At 36.6% G+C, this 22,764-nt stretch overlaps 1 protein-coding gene and 1 pseudogene across 1 annotated transcript; one reads left to right on the top strand and one right to left on the bottom strand.

Annotated features, from left to right (window-relative positions):
• Nucleotides 1-3,742: 3,742 nt before the first annotated feature.
• LOC140858743 (uncharacterized) lies at nucleotides 3,743-9,769 on the bottom strand (annotated as a pseudogene).
• Nucleotides 9,770-19,259: 9,490 nt separating this feature from the next.
• Nucleotides 19,260-22,085, top strand: LOC105047126 (S-type anion channel SLAH1-like). The gene is made up of 2 exons (XM_073259998.1): nucleotides 19,260-20,133; nucleotides 21,585-22,085. Exons 1-2 carry the CDS (start codon nucleotides 19,264-19,266, stop codon nucleotides 21,852-21,854), a joined length of 1,140 nt encoding a protein of 379 aa, XP_073116099.1. The 5' UTR covers nucleotides 19,260-19,263; the 3' UTR covers nucleotides 21,855-22,085.
• Nucleotides 22,086-22,764: the final 679 nt, after the last annotated feature.

The raw sequence follows: 22,764 nt of genomic DNA, 5'->3' as shown, positions 1-22,764 counted from the left end.
TCTGCTTTATTTTTTGGATACTCAAGAACTAGTGCATGCTGTGTAGATTCTCAACTTGAGAGCTATCTTAAAGGCTTCTTCTCTGTACGCCCCTTGAGGTGGCAATCTATCGCTTCATTCCAGCTACATTGCCTGATTCGAAACTTGTAACTACTTTTGTCTTCATATTCGACAAGAAATAGTGGATTAGTATGCCAGATGTACTTCTCTACTGCCAGGTTGTCTTGTTGAAGAGTAACCAACTTTTTAAACAAAAAAATTTGCTACTTCCTGTAAGGTGCAAGTAGTTTTCTTTCAACTGCGGCTCTCTCTCCAGTCTCATTATTGGGAGCAACCTTCTTCTAAGCACTGAATTCTTTAAACTTGTCCGACAAAATAAGCTCGCAGTCATTCGATCCATTACCGGTTATGGGCTTTCCTTGTTGAGTTTATTAAGTAATAACATCAAAAATAATCTTTTAGGGATATAATTTCAATCCCGTAAATGATGCAGATAAACCTTTTTCAGAAATAAACATATGTACCTTCTTCCTAGTTTTGGTTTGAAGAGTTGCATCATGCTAGTATAAGGCTGTATAATGACATGTCATTAAGATTAAAACTTTATGGAATTCTATTTTATCATTGCTTTAATATTTTTTGATGGTTCTCTAATGATGAAAAGAAATGTTTCACCATGTGTAAGCACCTATCTGACTCACGATTGTTCAAGTTGATCAATGTTGGTAAAATTCTCCAGTCAGCCAAATTCATGCACCATGCATGACAAAGAATGATTACCGAACATATTGAACACAATTTTTTTTTTAAAAAAAAAATTTAAAGAAGGCTAAATTTTGTTTCAGGAAGTTATATGCAGAAAAGAACATTAGTCTCTAAGAATTAGGATCCATTTTGTCCTACACCAGGTGCAGTTTGCTTTAATCATTGTCCATGACAATTTCGAGCATTTCAAAACTCTAGAAAATGTAGAATTTTTTGGTTATCTTCTAGCCTTGTGCTATTGACATCAACTCTTCCAGTTGCATCCAACAAAAGGATCTGCAGGTGCAAGAACCAAATGCCTCAAGATGTGAAGTTTGTGTTGTACGTCTCCCTTCTCCATTCTCTTTTATGCTATTCTCTTCACTATCTTTTTATTAATATAATTTAAGATGTTTCTGAAGGAGAAAGCTTCGTAGTAACTAGATGTTCCAGTTGATTATTATAAACTTGCAGCACTTTAAACGAAGTGGGTTGTTCTGCTTTTCAGCTAAACGCCATTTTGAGAACCCAAAGAGTACTTTCACACCTTTTCTCCACAAACATTACATCTGCTATGGAACGTTAGGCAAGTAATTCCTTCGTTGAAGTCGTGCAAGTAACTTTTACTTCAACATCTTTTTATTTGTCTTTGCCCTTTAGGATCAATGACATTTTTTTATCAGATCCTCAATCCCCTTCTTTGTTGAGAAACCCTTCTTTGGATTTAGAGTAAAGCTTTAAGTTTGAAGGCAACCATCCAGCTTCTAGTACTGCGTTGGTCAACTTTATAAATCCTTCTCCACTAATTACTTCTGTTTATGGCTATGCCCACTATCTTTGTATGACCATCATATTATTGTTGAGAGTAACTCCTTAAAATCATGTTGTAGGGCATTGAATATGGGTAGGATCGCTGCCTTGGTACCAAGCTGAAAGGAACCTAAGTCTGTATCAAGAATATTTTGAACTAAAAGGATGAGAAAATAAAAAAGAGAGAATGAATAAGAATTTGATCACTCCAAGGGGATCAAAATCTCCCAAAGCCTTTAGGCTAGTTAATTTGACTAATTCATTGCTTGAGATTGTGGCTTTTAGGGCACTATATATTTATAGGCACCAATTACTTGTCCAACAAGAATAAGGATATGGCTCTAAGGTGAACCAAATATCCTAGGCTATTGGATTAATTTAAAAAGGAAAGCAAACTAATAAACCTAAAATAAAAAAGAAATCTAATCCTACAAAATAAGAAGTCCCATTATTTGACTATAAGAACTGAAGATTATTGCATGTGATTTAAAAGATGCATCAATCTCTGCTTCTTAGGGCTTTCTTTTAAGTCCGATCAAACCTTAGAAGAGAGAGTTCTTTGTTCTCACCACTGTTCCCCATCACAATCATCTCCTCCAAGATCATGATGAAAGCAGTATAGTGATGGCAATGGTGACTAGCTATGGTAGCGGTGATTGTTGTAGTGGTGGTGCTGATGGTGGTGCTAGTGGTTCTTTATGGTGGTAGTGGATGTGATGATGGTCGTGCTGGTGCTGGTGACGGTGGTTGTGGTCATGTTAGTGATGATGATTGTGGTTGTAGCAGCTATAGTGATGGGGCACAAAGATGGTCCTAATGCTTGGTGGTTATGGTAACATTGATGATGGTGATTATGGCAGTCATCTAGGTAATAATGGTGGTGATTGCATACTGGTGATTTTGTTGATGGCAGCAATGGTGATAATAAGATTGGTAATGGTGTTGGTAGCAGTGATTATCGCGATGCAGTGACATTGAGGTTGTAGGGGGTGGGGGATCATTCCAAAGGGCATGGAGTGGGGTTTTGTCACTGACAATGAAGGTGCAGGGCAATAGGAGCAGAGGAGGTGGTGGTTCTTCAAGAGAAATTTAGAAAGAGAATGAAAGAAAGTGCACGCTTTGGTTATGAACTTTTAATTAAAACCATGTTTGTGATGCCCCTTTATTAGTGATGCTTATTCTTTGCTCATAAGTATTTTTGTTGGCTTTGTAGTGTTATATAGTGTTTGCTATTTTGAAATTTCCTTCCAAATTTTCATGGCAGATTCAAAGATTTTCAACACTTTTCAAGTCCTTTTTTGGGAGAATCTTGTCTCTCTCTTGATCTCTCTCACAAAGTTTAGTCCCATATGGTATAGAGACCTTTTCTAAAACCTCCATCTAAAAGGGCGGGGACTCAAGCCCATTGGAAGCTTGGAAGATTGATAAGGAAACCTTGTAATTAACATGCAAGAACAGGTTTGGACTTGGGTAATCCAGGCTTAAGGGCCTGTGTTTTATTATTATTATTTTTTGTCCATTTTCAATTAGGTTTTAATTTTCTAAATGGTTCTTTACTGACAGTATTCTTTTTATTATGTTTTTAACTGTTTTGATTGTTAGATTGATGTCTTCACTTCTTTGTATTAAGAGCGATCCATCTGTCCTCTCCCAGAGGAGTAAGGGAGACATACCCAACATTAATTTTCCAGCATCTCTTTTACCATCTTTTAGTGGACAATCTGTACCAAAAAAAAAAATCTAAAGGTTTTCTTGTACGAGTTCCTCAGAACTACCGGCATGCCAGCGCCATTGGTGTAGATCAAGTATATTGTATCTTGCAGGGAAGCCGAGTCTACAACTCGTGCTCGTGGGATGGTCGGGTCTTCCGAAGATAATTATCATATTTCAAATCCGGGGCATAACACGATCATGCTACCGAGAGATGGATCCATAATAACACGAAGCCAAAATTCTTCTTAAATATAATAACAGATGTATCATAAATAAATATAATAATAAAGTTCAATTCAAATATTTAATTAAACCAAAACTGGTTCAGAGCATCTAAATTCAAAGATGAAATAATCCAAGCCTTAAAATTTATAATGACTACAATCCATAAACATAAACTGAATTCCTAGTACAAAATTTTCAAACTTGCTTTGCTGATCTCCAAGCCTGGATTTCCTTTCCATCAGTCCTAGTCTTATTTATCTGTACATGAAAAAGAAAACAAAAAGAATATGAGCTACACCAGCTCAGTAAGTAGACTTCCGCTTCCTTACCGGATCAAGCATAAGTTTTCTATGATAATGCATCATTTAGCAAATAACAATTATTATAAAAATAAACATTTCATAGAGCATATAATAAAACAAGTTATAAGCTCATCATGCATGCATAAATCATGTATGTTTCACAATCATGAATCATAAATCATTTTCATCATGTATTCATGTCATGTTTCAAAATATTGCTCATAGATATTCGTGCTAAGGTCACTATTATACCCATGACAGGGTCATGTTTCTTAATCGACAGAGTTCTTAATTCATGTGCCAACTTTATACCCGCTGGCAGGGCTATGTTTCGTGTGGATGCTAGCTCCGGATGTCGACCTTCCCGAAGGGATTCATTCATAGCCATTTGAGAGCCTTTGAAATCATTATATCTTTTTCTTAAAGCATACATATACATAGATGGAAAAATAATAAAATTCATGCTTTATAATTATGCTATTTTCATAAGACATATTCATAAAGCCAATGCTCATAATAAAATATGCTTTTTCATATCACCTATGCTGATCTCTATTTTATGAAAAATATGACTTCATCAATAAGAGATCATATGCATTAAAATCATAGAGATTTAGAAATAAATAAGGAGCGTAAGATCCACTTACCTCGATCGTCCTGGACCTTTTAATCTTCCTTAAAAGAATCGGACAGTCCTATTTAAAATATTAAATCATTAATAAATTTTATGTCATATATTTAATAAAATTACATAATATAAGGAGATGATCGATTTGATGATCAGTCCAATAAATCTCTCCCTTCGGCTCTAAACCGATTTAAGGTCATAGGTCCCTAGGAGTGGAGAAGATGGCCTAATAGGGGATCCATAGGGCTTCTTAGAGAGAGAAAAACTTTAGAGAGAGATGAGAGAAACTTTCTCTCATGTGTATTATTATTATTATTTATTATTATTATTATTATTATTATTATTATTATTATATATATTTTTTTCTTGTCTTTTCTTTTTCTTTTTCCTTTTCTTTTCTTTTTCCTTTTCTTTTTCCCGTGGCCTTCTTTGGCCGAAACAGGGGACCTAGAGGTTCCCTTGTCTTTGACCGACCGTTTACGATCGTACTTTGCCCGATGGTGGCCGGCGGCAAGGGAAGACCCTCTCGAGTTCGGAGAGGCCAGAGCCGACGGTCGGCGTGATCGTCGACGCCTTAAAAACCAGGAAAAGAGAGAGGCCGAACAGGGCTTCCCTTTTCGGACGAAATTCGGCGACTCCTGTCGCCGGCAGTCATGCCCACCAGCACGAAAAAGAAGAGAGAGAAGGGAGGAAGAGGAGGAAGGACTTACCACAGCCTCCGATGACCCCCACCGGCGTGAAATCGCGGCGAGCACGAGTCGAGGGGGTCTTATAGGGCTCGTCCTAGGGTCTTTTAATGGCCCTAGGACTCTGATTCCTGATCGAAACCAGAGAAGGGGAAGACTCCGATCGGGAGTCTTCTTCCCTGTTTTTTTTTTCCTAGGTGAGCTTAGTGGGCTTTTGGCCCATCAGGCCGAGTTATCACATTCTACCTCCCTTAAAAAAAAATTTCGTCCTCAAAATTTAACATACCTTTATTTTTAAATAAGTATGGATATCTCATCTTCATATCATCTTCAAGCTCCCATGTAGCCTCTCTCTCTTCATGATTACTCCAATGAATCTTTACATACGGAATGATACGCCGTCTTAGAACTTGCTCTTTTCAATCAATAATTTGGAGAAAAATTTTTTCATAGGTTAGATCTTCATGAACTTGCAATGGCTCATACTTTATCACACTATTTGGATCAGGTACAAACTTTCTCAGTAGTGAAATATGAAAGACATTATGCACTTTGGATAAATCTGATGGTAAGGTTAGTTCGTAAGCAACATCTCCTACTCGATTTAAAATTTTAAAAGGTCCAATATATCGCGGACTCAGCTTGCCATGTCTCCCAAACCTCATGACACCCTTAGTAGGTGATACTTTTAGAAAAACATGATCACTGACCTGAAATTCTAATTCTCTTCTTTTTCTATCTGCCCAACTCTTATGTCTATCCTGTGCTGCCTTGAGTCTTCTTTTGATTAGATAAATTTTATCTCTAGCATCTTGAACTAACTTGGGACCTATTAATTTTTTTTCACCTACTTCATCCCAATACAGAGGGGATCTACACTTTCTTCCATATAGGGCTTCATAGGGTGCCATCCGGATATTAGAATGAAAACTGTTGTTATATGCAAATTCAATCAATATCACATGATTATCCCAATATCCTCCGAAATCAAAAGCACAAGCTCTTAACATATCCTCAAGAGTTTGAATTGTCCTTTCAGATTGACCATCGGTCTGGGGATGGAATGCAGTACTAAGCCTCAATTTTGTCCCCAAAGCATCTTGAAAACTTTTCCATAATCTAGATACGAATCATGGATCTCGATCAGACACAATACTTATTGGAACACCATGCAGGCGTACAATTCCATCAATATACATCTGGGCTAACTTATCAAGTGGAGTGCCAACTCGAAAAGGTAGAAAGTGAGCTGATTTGTAAGCCGATCAATAATCACCCACACTGCATCATTTTTTCTTGCTGTCCTTGGAAGTCCAGTAACGAAATCCATCGTGATATGCTCCCATTTCCATTCTGGTATCTTTAATGATCTTAGCAAACCAGCAGGTCTCTGATGTTCGGCTTTCACTTGCTGGCATACAAAGCATTGAGATACAAACCGAGCTATCTCCTACTTCATTCCATTCCACCAGAAGAGTTATTTTAAATCTCTATACATCTTTGTACTATCAGGATGAAAGGAGAAACGGGATTTATGGGCTTCTTTCAAAATTTTCTTTTTTAGTTCAGGATCTCCTGGTATACATAATCTGTTCCCAAAATAAAGAGTTCCATCTGTATGTAGCCTAAACTCAGTTCGTAGCCCTTTCTCCATGTCCTTCTTAAACTGACATAAATGAATATCATTTTATTGGGCCGCTTTTATCTGTTCGATTAATGCTGATTGTACCATTAAATTTGCTAACACATTCTTAACATCAGTACAAGTCACTTCAATTTGTAAATCTTCAAGATCCCTCAGAATTTGTTGCTGAAAGGATAGCAGAGTCATCACATTTGCTGAAGACTTCTTACTAAGTGCATCTGCCACTATATTGGCTTTTTCATGATGATATTTAATATTTAGATCATAATCTTTTAATAGTTCAAGCCACCTTCTTTGCCTCATATTCAGTTCTTTTTGAGTAAATAAGTATTTCAAACTTTTATGATCAGTAAAGATTTTACATGATTCTCCATATAAATAGTGTCGCCAAATCTTTAAAGCAAAAATAATAGCTGCTAACTCCAAATCATGTGTCGGATAATTCTGCTCGTAGATTTTTAATTGTCGAGAAGCATAAGCTATGACCTTATCGTTCTGCATCAACACACAACCTAATCCCTTCTTGGAAGCATCACTATAAATGATAAATCCTCCCTTATTAGATGGTAAAGTAAGAACTGGGGCAGATATCAATCGTTGCTTCAGATCTTGAAAACTCTGCTCACATTCACTGCTTCATTCAAATTTTATTCGTTTCTTAGTTAAGCGGGTTAAAGGAATTGCAATTTGAGAAAATTCCTCGACGAATCTTCTATAATAACCAGCCAAACCTAAGAAGCTTCTAACTTCCGTCACATTAGTCAGACGAGATCAATTCACCACGGCTTCTATCTTCTTTGGATCGACTGAGATTCCTTCCTTAGATATTACATGGCCGAGGAAGACAACACTATCCAACCAGAACTCACACTTGTTAAGCTTGGCGAAGAGCTTCTCTTCTCTCAAGGTCTGAAACACGATCCTCAAATGTCTCTCATGTTCCTCTATATTTTTAGAATAAACTAGGATATCATCAATAAAAACAACAACGAATTGATCCAAATACGGCTTGAAAATCCTGTTCATCATATCCATAAAAGCAGTTGGTGCATTGGTTAGTCCAAAAGGCATTACTAAAAATTCATAATGGCCATACCTGATTCTAAATGCAGTCTTAGATACATCTTCATCTCTAATTCTTAGTCGATGATAGCCTGATCGTAAGTCAATTTTGGAGAAAATTTGTGCACCTTGAAGTTGATCAAATAAGTCATCTATTCGAGGAAGAGGATATTTATTCTTTATGGTTACCTTGTTCAACTCCCGATAGTCAATGCATAAACGTATGCTCCCATCTTTTTTTTTCACAAATAACACAGGAGCTCCTCAGGGTGAGATATACTTAGTCAGACAAACTTTTTATTCAAAAGTTTTTGTAGTTGATCCTTTAATTCTCGTAATTCTACGGGAGCCATCCGATAAGGAGGTTTTGATATAGGTCTGGTTTCTGGGATGATATCAATTTTAAATTCAACCTCACGCTCTGGGGGCAGTCCGGATAGTTCATCTGAAAAAATATCAGAAAATTCTTTGACAATTAGAATATCATCCAACTTTATTTTTTCTTCTCGGCGTCTACTACATGGGCCAAAAATACTTTGCATCCTTTCTTCAAACTTTTCTTACGTTCATGATTGAGATAATACCCAAAGATTGTTTGGGTTCTGTATTATGAATTTCGCCTTGAAAGAAGAATTACGGTTCGTCCGAAATTTGAAATACCACTCTTTTTCTAAAACAATCAATATATGCATGGTACGAAGATAAACAATCAATTCTGAAAAATAATATTAGCAACAACAATATTTTTAAAAGGTGTGCTAACATATAATGGTTCATTTAGTTTCTCAGGCACACAATTCAAAGAAGTAGCAAACTTGAGAGATATAAAAGAGTGAGAAGAGTCAGAATCGAATAGCACACGAGCATGAATAGAATTGACTGGGATAATACCTGTCACCACTTGATCACTTGCATTGGCCTCCTGCTGGTTTAAAGTAAACACTCGTGTATTTTCTTTCTATTTTTGATCAACTGGTTTGTTAGGTCTAGAGTCATCTCTTTTCTTATTTGGACAATCACGAGCTATATGTCCTTTCTCACCACATAAGAAGCATGCTCCTATCCTCTTGAGACAAGGTCCATTGTGATTTTTTCCACAATAGGAGCAGGATGTAGATTCTTTCTTCTTATCAGAGTTATTATTTTTAAAATTTTTCTGCTGATCCTTTAGATTTCCTGCTGATCTCGGTCTCTTCCTATCTCCTCTTTTTAGATCTGCTCTTTTCAATTCAGACTCCACTTTCAAAACTCGCTCCAGTACGTCCTTGTAGTTATTGAAAATATGAGAAGACAGACGGAATCGAATTCCATATCTTAGACCTTGTTCGAATCTGTTAGCTTTACTCCTTTCAAACTCCATAAGCTGAGGGTAGAAGCGGCCTAGCTCATTAAATTTGTTAGCATATTCTAACACCGTCATATTATCCTTTTACTTTAAGGTTAGAAACTCATTTTCTTTTACCAATCTCATTGTCCTCGGAAAGTACTGATCATAAAATATCTCTTTGAATTCTTTCCAAGTGAGTTGATCATTATTATTCCCATAGACAGCTTTTATTGCAGTCCACCAAAACTCAGCATTCCTTTTTAACATAGGAACGGCTAATCGGACCTTCACATTCTCAGGGTATTGCAGGGCTTCAAACATCTTTTCCATCTCTCGAATCCATGTCTCTGCAGCCATAGGATCAGATGCACCCTTAAATAGAGGTGGGTTAAGCCTTTTGAATCTCTCGTAGTATGACTCCATAGATAATGTCGGTCGAGGAGCAGTTTATGTCTGCTGCTGGATAAGCTGAGCCACCACTTGACATACACCAGCAATGTCCGCTTGAGTGACCGGTGCGTCAGGAGCCCGCTCAATTGGTTGATTGGCAGCTCCCCGCGACGTCAATCTTGCTCCTCTTATCCTAGCAGCCATATTTGCCAAGGTCTCGCCCTCCCTATCGTTCATTACTTCCTAGTCAAATGCCAACATTATTACATTATTTTATAACAGAGTTGCAGTACAGTTAATAATTTAAGTCAGAATCTAACTATGCATAACCTAACTACCGACTGTTAGGTTTTAAGTTCTATCCTTGATTAAACCTATCACTCTGATACCATAAATGTTCCACCCCAAATCCGAAATATAACATGGCCATGCTATCGAGGGATGGACCCACGATAACACGAAGCCAAAATTCATCATCTTAAATATAATAACAGGTGTATCATAAATAAATATAATAATAAAGTTCAATTCAAATATTTAATTATACCAAAACTGGTTCAGAGTATCTAAATCAAAGATGAAATAATCCAAGCCTGAAAATTCATAATGACTACAATCCATAAACATAAACTGAATTCCTAGTGCAAAATTTTAAGCTTGCTTTGCTGATCCCCAAGCCTGGATTCCCTTTCCATCAGTCCTAGCCTTATTTCTCTGTACATGAAAAAGAAAACAAAAAGAATATGAGCTACACCAGCTCAGTAAGTAGACTTCCGCTTCCTTACCGAATCAAGCATAAGTTTTCTATGATAATGCATCATTAGCAAATAACAATTATTGCAAAAATAAACATTTCATAGAGCATATAATAAAACAAGTTATAAGCTCATCATGCATGCATAAATCATGTATATTTCACAATCATGAATCGTAAATTATTTTATCATGTATTCATGTATGTTTCAAAATATTGCTCACAGATATTCGTGCTAAGATCACTATTATATCCGTGACAGGGCCATTTTTTAATCGACAGAGTTCTTAATTCATGTACCAACTTTATACCCGCTGGCAGAGTCATGTTTCATGTGGATGCTAGCTCCGGATGTCGATCTTCCCGAAGGATTCATTCATAGCCATCTGAGAGCCTTTGAAATCATTATATCTTTTTCTTAAAGCATACATATACATAGATGGAAAAACAATAAAATTCATGTTCATAATCATACTATTTTCATAAGACATTCATGAAGTCAATGCTCATAATAAAACATACTTTTTCATATCACTTATGCTGATTCCTATTTTATGAAAAATATGACTTCATCAATAAGAGATCATATGCATGAAAATCATGGAGATTTAAAATAAATAAGGAGCATAAGATCCACTTACCTCGATCATCCTGGACCTTTTAATCTTCCTTAAAAGAATCGGACAGTCCTATTTAAAATATTAAATCATCAATAAATTTTATTTCATATATTTAATAAAATTACATAATTAAGGAGATGACCGATTTGATGATCAGTCTAATAAATCTCTCCCTTCGGCTCTAAACCGATTTAAGGTCATAGGTCCCTAGGAGTAGAGAAGATGGCCTAATAGGGGATCCATAGGGCTTCTTAGAGAGAGAAAAACTTTAGAGAGGGATGAGAGAAACTTTCTCTCATATGTATTATTTATTATTATTATTATTATTATTATAATATATTTTTCTTTTCTTTTTCTTTTTCTTTTTCCTTTTCTTTTCTTTTTCTTTCCTTTTCTTTTTCCTTTTCTTTTTCCCGTGGCCTTCTTTGGCCGAAACAGGGGACCTAGAGGTCCCCTTGTCTTTGACCGACCGTTCACGACCGTACTTTGCCCGACGGCCGGAGGATGACCCTCCGATTCGGAGAGGCCAGAGCCGGCGGTCGGCATGACCGTCGGTGCCTTAAAAACCAGGAAAAGGGAGAGGCCGAACAAGGCTTCCCTTTTCTGATGAAATCCGGTGTCTCCTATCACCGGCAGTCATGCCCACCGGTACGGAAAAGAAGGGAGAGAAGGGAGGAAGAGGAGGAAGGGCTTACCACAGCCTCCGATGACCCCCACCAGCATGAAATCGCGGCGAGTACGAGTCGAGGGGCTACGGCTTCAATCGAAAAAATTGGAGAAGAACTCCGGTGATCGTCGGTGACTGTTGTGTCCTCTCTTAGAGGAGAGGAGGGGGTTCTTATAGGGCTCGTCCTAGGGTCTTTTAATGGCCCTAGGACTCCGATTCCTGATCGGAACCGGAGAAGGGGAAGACTCCGATCGGGAGTCTTCTTCCTTTTTTTTTTTTTTTCTAGGTGGGCTTTGTGGTTGGCCCATCGGGCCAGGTTATCACATAATGCCTATTATGGCCCAAAGCCTACAATTTCCCAGTCATTTTTTGCTATGTAGCCAAGTTGATATATACTGCAGTGAATACTTATTCAGCATATGTTTAATTCCATATTAGTTAAGTAGTGGATAAATTTTGGATATTTATACAAATCAAAAAATTTAAATAATATCTTCTAGCTTATCTTTTTAGATTGTTATAATATAAGTAGTATCAAACTAGATCCAGCCCATGGCTTATGTGGACTAGAAGTTATTATAGCATAGATCCAATTAGATTGACCACGAATTGATCATGATATTTGTATGAGATCCATGTGGATATATATTTAATCCCACATTAGTTATTCATTGAAAAGATCATGTGTACTTATATAAGTCAAGAAATTCAAATAATATCTTTTGATTAGTTTTTTTGGATGAGATTCTGGATCGTTACAAATAGTATCAGAGCTGATCTAACCCATACCCTATGTGAATTAGGGGATACTTTAGCATGAGTTCATTGGGACTAACTACAGAATTTTGGATATTTCTATAAGCTAAGAAAGCTAAATAATATCTATTGGCTAATCTTTTTGGATTAGGTCTTGGATCCTTACAAATTAACAGTATGGAGTCGAACCAGCTTTTATGGACTAAGAGATACTATGCCATGAGTTCATTCGAGCTAACCATGGATTGATCATGGTATTTATAGATAGATTTGCATAAATTTAGATCCTTAGTCTGGCGAGGATATGAAGACTTAAACGGATGAATTATGTAAGAATTTGTATGGACGTACGTTTAGTCTCGTATCAGTTATTTACTAAAAAGATCTTGGATGCTTATATTAGACCAAAAAACCTAAATAATACCTTCAGCTAATTTTTTTGGATGAGATTCTAAGTCGTTACGGTTTATGATTAAATTTATAGTACCTGAAAATAGATTTAAATGAATTGAAATTCTTAGATACAAAGACATCCATACTTAAATGGACAAGTACATGGGAATTATGAGGGTGTGCAATATCTATATCGACTATGCATCGGATAAATTTATAGATAACTATGCAGGATCAAGTAAGTCAAATCATATTTTTCAATTAATTTTTTTGGACAAGATCCTAAATTATACATATTGCAATGCATACTAATACATAATATTATATGTTGGCGTATTCTATAGTACATGCCATGATTCATCCTGCCATACCCAAAGCATAATATTGTTTTTTTTTTTTTTTTTTGGAGACTTGCATTTGTGTTTAGTAATTCCTTTTTCTAATTTAGAACCCTTTCTGCTCGGTAATTCAATGTGTTTTCAGAGAAGAAAAAAGGGTTCAGTCAGCTAAAGTATCAGCATCATCATTCGTGCATTTTGTCACATTAATTGCTTGTGGTCAAACACTTGCACCAACCCCACCGTTACGTACCATTACATGCTGTACAAATTGCAACTTCAAAATCTGTTCGTAAACCCATCTTTCTTCATGATCATTTTTCATGTGTTCCCTCTCCTAGTCAACAAGATCTCCACTCACAAGATTAACGTGTTTTGAAATGTTGTGCACCAAGTTGGAGGGCCTCCAATTAATTATGCATGGGACTTCTAGATGCTGCTGCTCTCCTGCCAATCTGTTCAGTGCTGAATCACTTGAAATGGTCCGGGACTCCGTGAGAACATGGTGCAGCAGAAGTAAATGATCAAAGTTTATGACCCCCCTCCCCCCCCTCCCTTGCTTTGACCCATGACCACTCTCTTTGCATCATTTCGCATTCAAATGACTTGTATGAATCAAGTAGGTACAAAATAGTGCATTCTAGTGAGAAAGCAGTACCAAGGGGTTGTTCCTTCCATCAGATGTTGTGCCTCACAAGAAGCAAGTTGGAACGCACAAATTAATCATGCCTGCTGGAGGACCATGAGATTGACTCAATGAATACTTTTGTTTTAAAAAATAATAACAATATTCAAATTAGAGAAAAATATATTTAGGATATATTTGATTTGATTAGAGAGAGTTGGACTCTGAAAATAGAATAGAAATAAGTGATCCTATTTTGACTGTTTGATTGAAAAAAAATCACATTCACTTCGATTTTAAGGAGAAATAGGAATGCCCGAGTCCTTTAATACACAATCTTTATCTTTTCCAACATTCAAATTTTATTTGATTTTGATTTCGGCCATAAATCAAATATGTCGAAAAATATAGTCATTCCAATCCTCATTCAGTTTTTGTTTCCGATCGCGAATTAAATGCACCCAAAGTTTTCTTCGCATATACATTGATCTCATAAATAAATTCACAAAGTATTTGTATAAGCAGGCAAGATTTTAAATCTCATAAGATGGAATTGTCTCGATTTTTTCATGGAATAGAATACACTGCCATCCCATCCTCTCCCAATACTTAGGATAAGAGATATCTCAATATATCTCAAGATGTCTCAATCGAAATGTTGGGACGCTGATGGATAGTTCTATTCTATATATGGGATGGTATTTCATTTCGATGTCTAGACGGAATATCCCATCGAAGTCTGAATTCTTATAAGTAGATCAATCTCAAAACCTTGACCAATGGTTTGGCTAAGAGTGCAGTCGAGCCGAGCTCAAGTAGGATAGGCTATTAGTTCAAGTTTGGCTGTTATCGCGACTGAGCAAGTTTGCGCCAGCTCATCTTATTTCCAGAGAAATTAGAATCACAAACACGCGCGCGCGCGAGGAAAGAGGTCCCGCACTGAATTAGGCAGAAAAGAGGTCCGCACTGAATTAGCCTACAAAGCAGAAGGTGAACCTCGTCTCCGAGCAAGGAGAAGAGAGGAATTCAACTCCCCCCGGTGCAAGTACTGGAAGGCTTCAACAACAAGGGAGCCGGCACCTTAGCTGTTCGGCATTTGAAGGATTCAACCAAAAACTCAGATTTTTTTAGGATCTGTTTGATGGGGGTATATTGGGTTACAAATAATTTGATAATTTTTTAAAATTATTTATTTAAAAAAATAATTATAATTTTTTTATTATATTTGATTGATGAAAAAATTATTTTAAAAAATGATATTGAAAAATATTATTATGTTTAGTTAGAAATAAATTTACATAAAAATATAGTCAAATTTATAAATACATTCATCAACATAAAATAATTTTAATACTAGGATAGTATTATCGTCTCCAATTAATTTTTATATAATGACTATAATACATAGCTCTTTATATAATATCATTTCATCTTATTTTTTTATAAAATTTTTTTTATCAAATAAATTTAGAAAGATATCCAAATAAATTTAATAATTACATATGTAGTTTTATTGTGTATATTTTTATCCAATATAAATTATGTCATTTAAAAATTTATTAAATATTAATTTTTTATATTAAATATGATAATTTGATATAAAAATTATTTTTTTATGTCGGATTAATTCCAACCAAACGACCTCTTGGACTTTTTATACGTAGATCAAGTCTTATTTCAACTTTTTGGTGCTGACTTCGTGCACCCAATTTGCCAAAAATTTTCATAACCACGTCATCATAGTTCGGCATGGTTCGAAAACTAGTTGTCAGCCTGATGTCAACCCCCTGTTATTCTCAAACCTTGACGTACCAACAATGGCAGATAAATATGTGCAGCACAAATTAAAAGTAGGGACCAAATATATATATATATATAAAAATAAAAAAAAAAAAATATATATATATATAGTAAAAATAAAAAATTAAACATAAAACTAAGAATAGATAAAAAATAAAAATATATATTAAAAAAATAAAATAAAATATATAAAAAAATTTAATAAAAATAAAAAATATTAATTTAATAGATGCGATCCCATAAATTTTAATCTACTCAAATTATGCAATAACCTATATATCATGTACGGAACCATCTGACTGTTTTCTATCGTGATCCTATATGGAAAAATAGAGCAACGATGATTTTTAATTTTGTATAAATTAATTTTTTTTAATTATTTAAATCATGAGTTTTAAAAAAATAATTATTATTTTTATCATTTAGGAGCCGTGCGTGATGAAAATCTCATGCACAATTTTGAATGGGAGAAAGAAGTGTAGAATCACATTTTTGACTCTTAACTCTTCTACTCCAATTGTTTCTTTTCTTGCTATTAATTTTATGTTTTATAGATATTTTTGTTTCTCTTTGACCTATGATAGAAATTATACAGTCCAATAAAAAATGTATATTACGTGATGTAATGGACTGACAGGAGCCCAACAATTCCCTTGGTTAATTAGGTGCAAGAGCAATAGCAAGAGGGCATCAGTCCTATATTTCTCCTTTCATCTCCATCTGGTCTATTGCGCTCATCATATATGAGAATCTAAACCCTTTCCAAGTTTGAAATTCTTAAAAAGAACTTAACAGATTGGTGACCTTTTAAAATTTTGAACTATATAAAATAGTTATGCTATCCACGCCTAAGTAAGCATTTATGGGGCCACTAGCTAGTAGCAACCACAGCTCTCATAAAACTATTTGATGGATCATGTTAATTAATTGGAGCCAATGACCTCTACGTCATCACACCATTTTAGACTTGCTGCAGCGCAAGGTGTCATCCATACTTCATATCGTATTGTTGGCTCTGAAGTTACGATAATTGTTTACTATAACCTAAAAGGGTGTTTGATATAAGATGATCGGTCCATCTAGGATCAAGATTGATTTAGCTGAAGGTGTTAAGATCACGATACTTAATTGCACCCTTATAATACAATATGACAATGATTTCAGATTATCTCTACTTCTCAAATCACTGTCCAACTTGGTAATAAAAATTCAGTCTTGAGGATGAATATTCAAGATTACTCCAACATGGTGATCTTGAGATAAGATTTTGGGATAATTTTGTCTTTGATTCAGCAGTATAGTATTGGCCAAACATGAGAGATTTCAAAAAAGTGCTACTCGAAAGATCTATTCAGGAAAGAACATTCGTGAGGGATTTGAATTCCTACCTTGTTTCTTTCTTTTACCACCTTTTTTTGGCCACAATGATTTTTTGAATTCACAACGTATTGATTCTTTATTTCTTCATTTTTTGATATTTTGATCCTTCGATTTCATATGTTTGATCATGTTTCTCTTGTTTTCTTGAACATTGATATCTATACAAAAAAATTACTTCTTTTTTGTCCTATAAATCTATCTGTATATCCAAGATATATAAATTTATTTTTTTATAAAATTTAAGATACATAGATTATATATATATATATATATATATATATATATATATATATATATATATATATATATTGTCTCATAGATCTATATATTTCTTAAAATATTTGATCAGAATTCTTGAAATACAACACAAAAAATGTGTTTCATTCTCTTCTCTTAGCCCCGATCTACGCGTTCAATGACGATATATTCAGCAGAGACTCCTTACGTACATGGCATGGGTTCAAACCTAGACACCATGTCCTCATTTTTTTTGGGTCCAATTCAATCTCCTAATTAAAGATGTTGGTGCATTATATATATTGGTCTGGGTTGGGAGAGTCCAATTGAAGGTTCAACAACCATTAGTTGTCTTCGTCCTCGGTAGGAAACGGATCCATCACCATCATTGTCGCACGATGGTTAGCGTAACTAAGCAAACAAAAGAATAGAGAGGAACCAGTCTTTTAATTTGTGGACAAGGAATCCATGAAATCTAGAATATTTTAAACGTTAAACATCTGAAAATTGGGAGCCAGTTGAAGCCAAATACAAACGATCTGTATAGGTAATCATTCTATCGCAGTGATCAAATATACTAGTGGCTACTGATATGCCAATAATTTCCTTGAGAAAGAAATTAATAAAAAATATAATAAAGAAAATAATTAGGAATTGGATAATGAAAAAGAAATAGGACTTGCCAAGCAATGGGAATGAATAAATAGTCACCAATGTTTTATCATCCAAAGAATCAAATGGCCTCCGCTGTCGCCGTTTGACCATCACATCCTCCACCACTGGCTTTTACCATATTGCCCGTTATTCCATATTTATCCTCAAGCAATATAGGATTGATAGAGTTAGACAAGATAAATTGAATAGATTGAATTAGATAAAATTATAAAAAATTATTTTTTTTACTTCAGATTTATGAAAAATTTATAAATATATAAAGAGAGAGATGGATTAAGTTTTGATCGATCAGATTTGGCTTCAAACCTGATCAAGTTTCTTATTGTTTAATCCTCATGAGTCTCAATGTAGGAAAATAAAAAATTAACAACTAATTATTATTTATTTGATTTTAAAAAATATATAAAAAATATAAGATCATCAATATGGATGGAAAGAAAAATATATAAAAAAAAGTGAGACTATGACACAGATGGAATGAAAAGATTAAAAAATATTAAGTCATTGATATGAATAGGACAAAAAAATATAAAAAAATCAGACAATTAATACGAATGAGATAGAAGTCTACGAGTTGGACTTTGAGTTTATATTTATTTTAAATTATTTTTGTATATCCCACAATGCGAATGGGATATACCACTTTTCTGTTTTCCCACAATAAATATAAAATATATAGAATAAAACTTATTTTAGATAAAATAAATATAAAATTTTTCAAAATAAATATAAATTTTTATACGATAAACATAAATCCTGTAATATGAACGAAAATGTCCAAAAATAAATACGAATCCGTGGAATAAATAGAAACACTTCAAAATGAATGCAAACTCGGATATCATCCATATTAATGACTTTTTTTACAATTTTTTTAAATCATGCTTACGTTGTTGTTTGATGGCTGGTGGTTGGTCGCTTGCGCTCGTTGTTCGTCCGATGGTGAGGCAGAGTCGAAGAGGTAACATATTCGAGCCCTAAACCCATCCGCAGAATCTTACGCCGGATTCTTACCCATCACTTGACTTAACCCAATATTCTAAACCCGAAAAAGTACGGACAAGCCACTATTTCACCCATGGTTTTTAGCAATTCTTAGTTGTTAGGATGGTTAAGTTTTGAGTCCGGTTTGGGTGCCCACTCGGACCAGAAGCCTAACCGGTTGAGTGCTGACCGTTCTTCTGGTTCAACAGATAACATCGTCCGACATTCCTCATCAAAACATGTTCTGACCACCCACAATTTGACCCAAGGAGCCCAAGGGGAAAACAAAATACAAAACCCTAGTTCAACAAGGCGGGACCCAAGTCAGCCAACCCCTCTCTCTCTCTATCTCTCTCTCTCTCTATTCCTTAACACGTGTTTGTGCATTTCTAACTCGTGGTATGACCTCCACCTTCATACATAACACGTAGCCGTTATAAAACAAGGTAGGAAGGCGAGAAAGAACATCGCAATAAACTAAAACTACTCTTCCTTCGTCTTCATGGAGGTAAGAGAACACCAGCTCCCCATCACTACGAACTCCTCCATCCCCTCACAAACACTAACAACCAGATGCGTAAATATAGTTGCCACTGGCAAAGCCCTTTCTTGGCTCTCCACCCTGACCAGATTCCATGCCGGATACTTCCGCATTAGCCTCTCTCTCTGCGGCCAGGCCCTGCTATGGAAGATTCTCAGAGATCCCCGCACCGACGCCCACGCCCTCAGCCCGATCATCCACGTTATCCCCTCGGCCGCCTTCTTCGTCCTCTGGTCCCTCGCTCTGTTCTCCCTCGTCGCACTCTGCCTACTATTCATCATTCGCTGCCTCTTCCGAATCGAAAACATCAAGGCCGAGTTCTCCCACCATGTCGGCATGAACTACCTCTTTGCACCATGGATCTCATGGCTCCTCCTCCTCGAGTCCACCACCTTCCTCCACCCCAAGACCACCAGCTACCTTGTCCTCTGGTGGGTGTTCTCCGTCCCCATCGTGGTGCTCGATGTTAAGATCTATGGGCAGTGGTTTACGGGGGGGAAGAAGTTGTTGTCGATGGCGGCGAATCCTACGTGCCAGATTTCGGTGATAGCGAACATGGTAGGGGCGAGGGCGGCGGCGAAGATGGGGTGGCAGGAGAGCGCCATGTGCATGCTTTCACTCGGGTTGGTGCATTACCTCGTGCTCTTCGTCACGCTGTATCAGAGGCTCGTGGGGAGTGACAGCCTCCCGGCGGCGATGCTCCGACCGGTATTCTTCCTCTTCATCGCGGCACCAAGCATGGCCAGCTTGGCCTGGGGTTCCATCTCCGGCACCTTCGACATCGCCTCAAAGATGCTCTTCTTCCTCTCCCTCTTCCTCTTCGCGTCGTTGGTAAGCAAAATGGTGGCCTTTTTCATTTCATTTCATGTCTCTCTTTTTTTTTTTTTTTTCACGGCCAATCATGTCCTGGAGAAATCATGTCCTACACCCAGTCTACCAGCTCTACAGTAGACCAGGAAAATAATATTCTGCCATGTATTTAGAAATCTTTTTTTTTTTTTTTTTTTTTTTAAAAGAAAAGCAAACAAGCTCTAGCTTAACGAAAGAATGCACTGGGGGCGGCGGTTGTGGAAGCTGGGAATGGCAACATCATAGATAGCGCAGGTAGAGATGCCACAGTTTCGGAACTCGTCAACGCCGGAGGCGGCGGGGGATAGAGGGGAGACCGAGGCCAAGGGGCTAAGGGAAGGATGAGAGGCAGGAGTCTAGGATGAATAGGAGGGTGGAGTGCTCGACTACGGTTCCTTCTCTTGAGTGCTGAAATCATTGGATGGACCTGGTTCACCCGGTGAGCGCTAAATTATTGGTTGGACCTTGTTCATAGTGGACAAGAGATAATTAATATCTTTTTCCTTCGTAACAACGTACATCATCATGCTTTTAATGCATTTCCTTTTTAACAACATAAGCTATGATGTATTTAATATCTTCTAACTGATGGATTATCTCTGGTTCACTGTGAATTTCTCCTCGAGCGCTCGGCAGAATTTGCTTTTGGATCCGTTGTCCTTACGCTAAGGTGGTGAGAATGTTACGTGACGGTATATTATTGGCTCCCTCGGTAAACCGGGTGTGGGATATAATTTCTCCTGTCTAACGTTAACGCCTGTAAGGAATAATAATATGATTCGATTTTCTAACACTTTCAGCTAATTGGAACATAGACTGTTTTTCTCATTTGGGACCCAGCTCCTGCTAAATTCACTGATCAATATACCTGTTCCATGGAAAAAAATATTCGTTGCAACGGTGATACCATGTCAAATTTATAACAAACCAATGAGCATCTTTATATTTCATCGATTGCTGTGTATTACATCAATTTTCATAAATAATACACCATATTATGCCGTGTATTTCACCCATTTCTAATTTTTTATTGATTTGTTACAACGGTAACGTGGTGTCACCGTTGCAATGAATATTTTCTAGTTCAATGGTACTCTGGCCAACTGATGGTGGGGTTGAAATGTTTTTGGTCAGATTTCTTAGTTTAAGAAAGCCAGAACAAACGTAAAAGTGAAAGTTGGAAGTCACAAAAACGTTTCTTTTCCTAAAAGAAAAAGTCTAGTCTAACAAGGGAAACCTTTGATTACAAGCTATCCACCGGTGAGAAAAATTGATTAAACCTTCGTACCTGTCCGGTTCCAATGTCAAAAGATGAGGTTGACAGTGAGAATTCCATCCTTTTGCCATCTTTCTAATGCTATCATCATCTCTTTTGTTAGCTTTAGAGGGAACTTCGTTTCGTGATAACATGCATTAAATTTGACCGCATGCAGGTTTCGAGGCCAGCGCTGTTCAGGAGATCCATGAGGCGTTTCAACGTTGCATGGTGGGCGTACTCCTTCCCGCTGACCATGCTGGCCATGGCGGCCACCGAATACGCCCAGGAGGAGAAGGGGATCGTCCCCAATGCTCTCATGCTCGTCCTCTCCCTTCTCTCTGCTCTTGTCACCCTGGTCCTCCTGGCCTTCACGTTTCTCAAAGCCGGCGATCTCGCGCCCCATGACGAGCCCTTTGCACCATCACCCTCTGTACGTACCAACTAAGCGTGATGCACGCCTACGCTGCATGCCTGCCCGTCACTGTTGTTTTGTTGACGTGAGTGATAAATTGCTCCATGCAATCTTGTAGCCTCGATCTATAAGTTTGCAGGGGTTTTGAGTACTTGCACGGAATCTATCAATTTATTCCCTTGTTAAGCAACCTTCTGGCGATTAGCTAGTCTGCAAGGCAACCGTAGCCTACTTTTGTTCTAGTTCTGAGTAGTCAAAAACCACAAGCGCCGGGGGCATCTAGGTGATAAATCTTACATTCAAAGGCAAAGAAAAGTCCTGATGATGGGGCCGAACATAGCAGTATTCTGCCGGTCATCCATGAAATTGTGGCAAGAGCTCAAAAGCATTGTGTGTGGAGTTTTTTGTTCCCAGTTATCTAACATCATTTTGACCAAATTAAACCTGTTTCAATCTTACGTTGCTGTATTGGAAAGAAAATTCATATTTGGAAGTAACCAAACTGATTTGAGAACCATAAGAACTTAGAAAACAGTAGGTGCTTAAATGGTGAAAAGACTACTGCTGACAACCGCCAAAATGTTAAGGGATTTTGACGTGTTAGTCCTGTTCTTCAAGCAGGCCGATCCCAAAATGGTCTCTTTTTGTTTCTAAAAGGATACTTAGCACTTATCATTTTTTATTACTAGGCCAAAATAGTCCCTATAATTAACTACTTATTGATTTGATCAATAGACATCTATGGGACAACGATCATGTTTTAGTTTGCCAACTATTATACACAAACTACTTCGACAAACGATTCATTCAATTCTCTTCTTTCTTTGTAGAATAATTGTGTACTTAATAATAAATGTTAGAGACTATAACCAATACTAGATAGATGACAATTAACAATTTGTTATTAGTTGAGTGAACTATTTTGTCCTAATAACCAAAAAAA

This window comes from Elaeis guineensis, chromosome 6 (genome assembly GCF_000442705.2).
Source record: "Elaeis guineensis isolate ETL-2024a chromosome 6, EG11, whole genome shotgun sequence".
In the NCBI taxonomy this organism is placed as follows: Eukaryota; Viridiplantae; Streptophyta; class Magnoliopsida; order Arecales; family Arecaceae; genus Elaeis; species Elaeis guineensis.
This window is presented reverse-complemented; position numbering and strand designations above follow the sequence as displayed.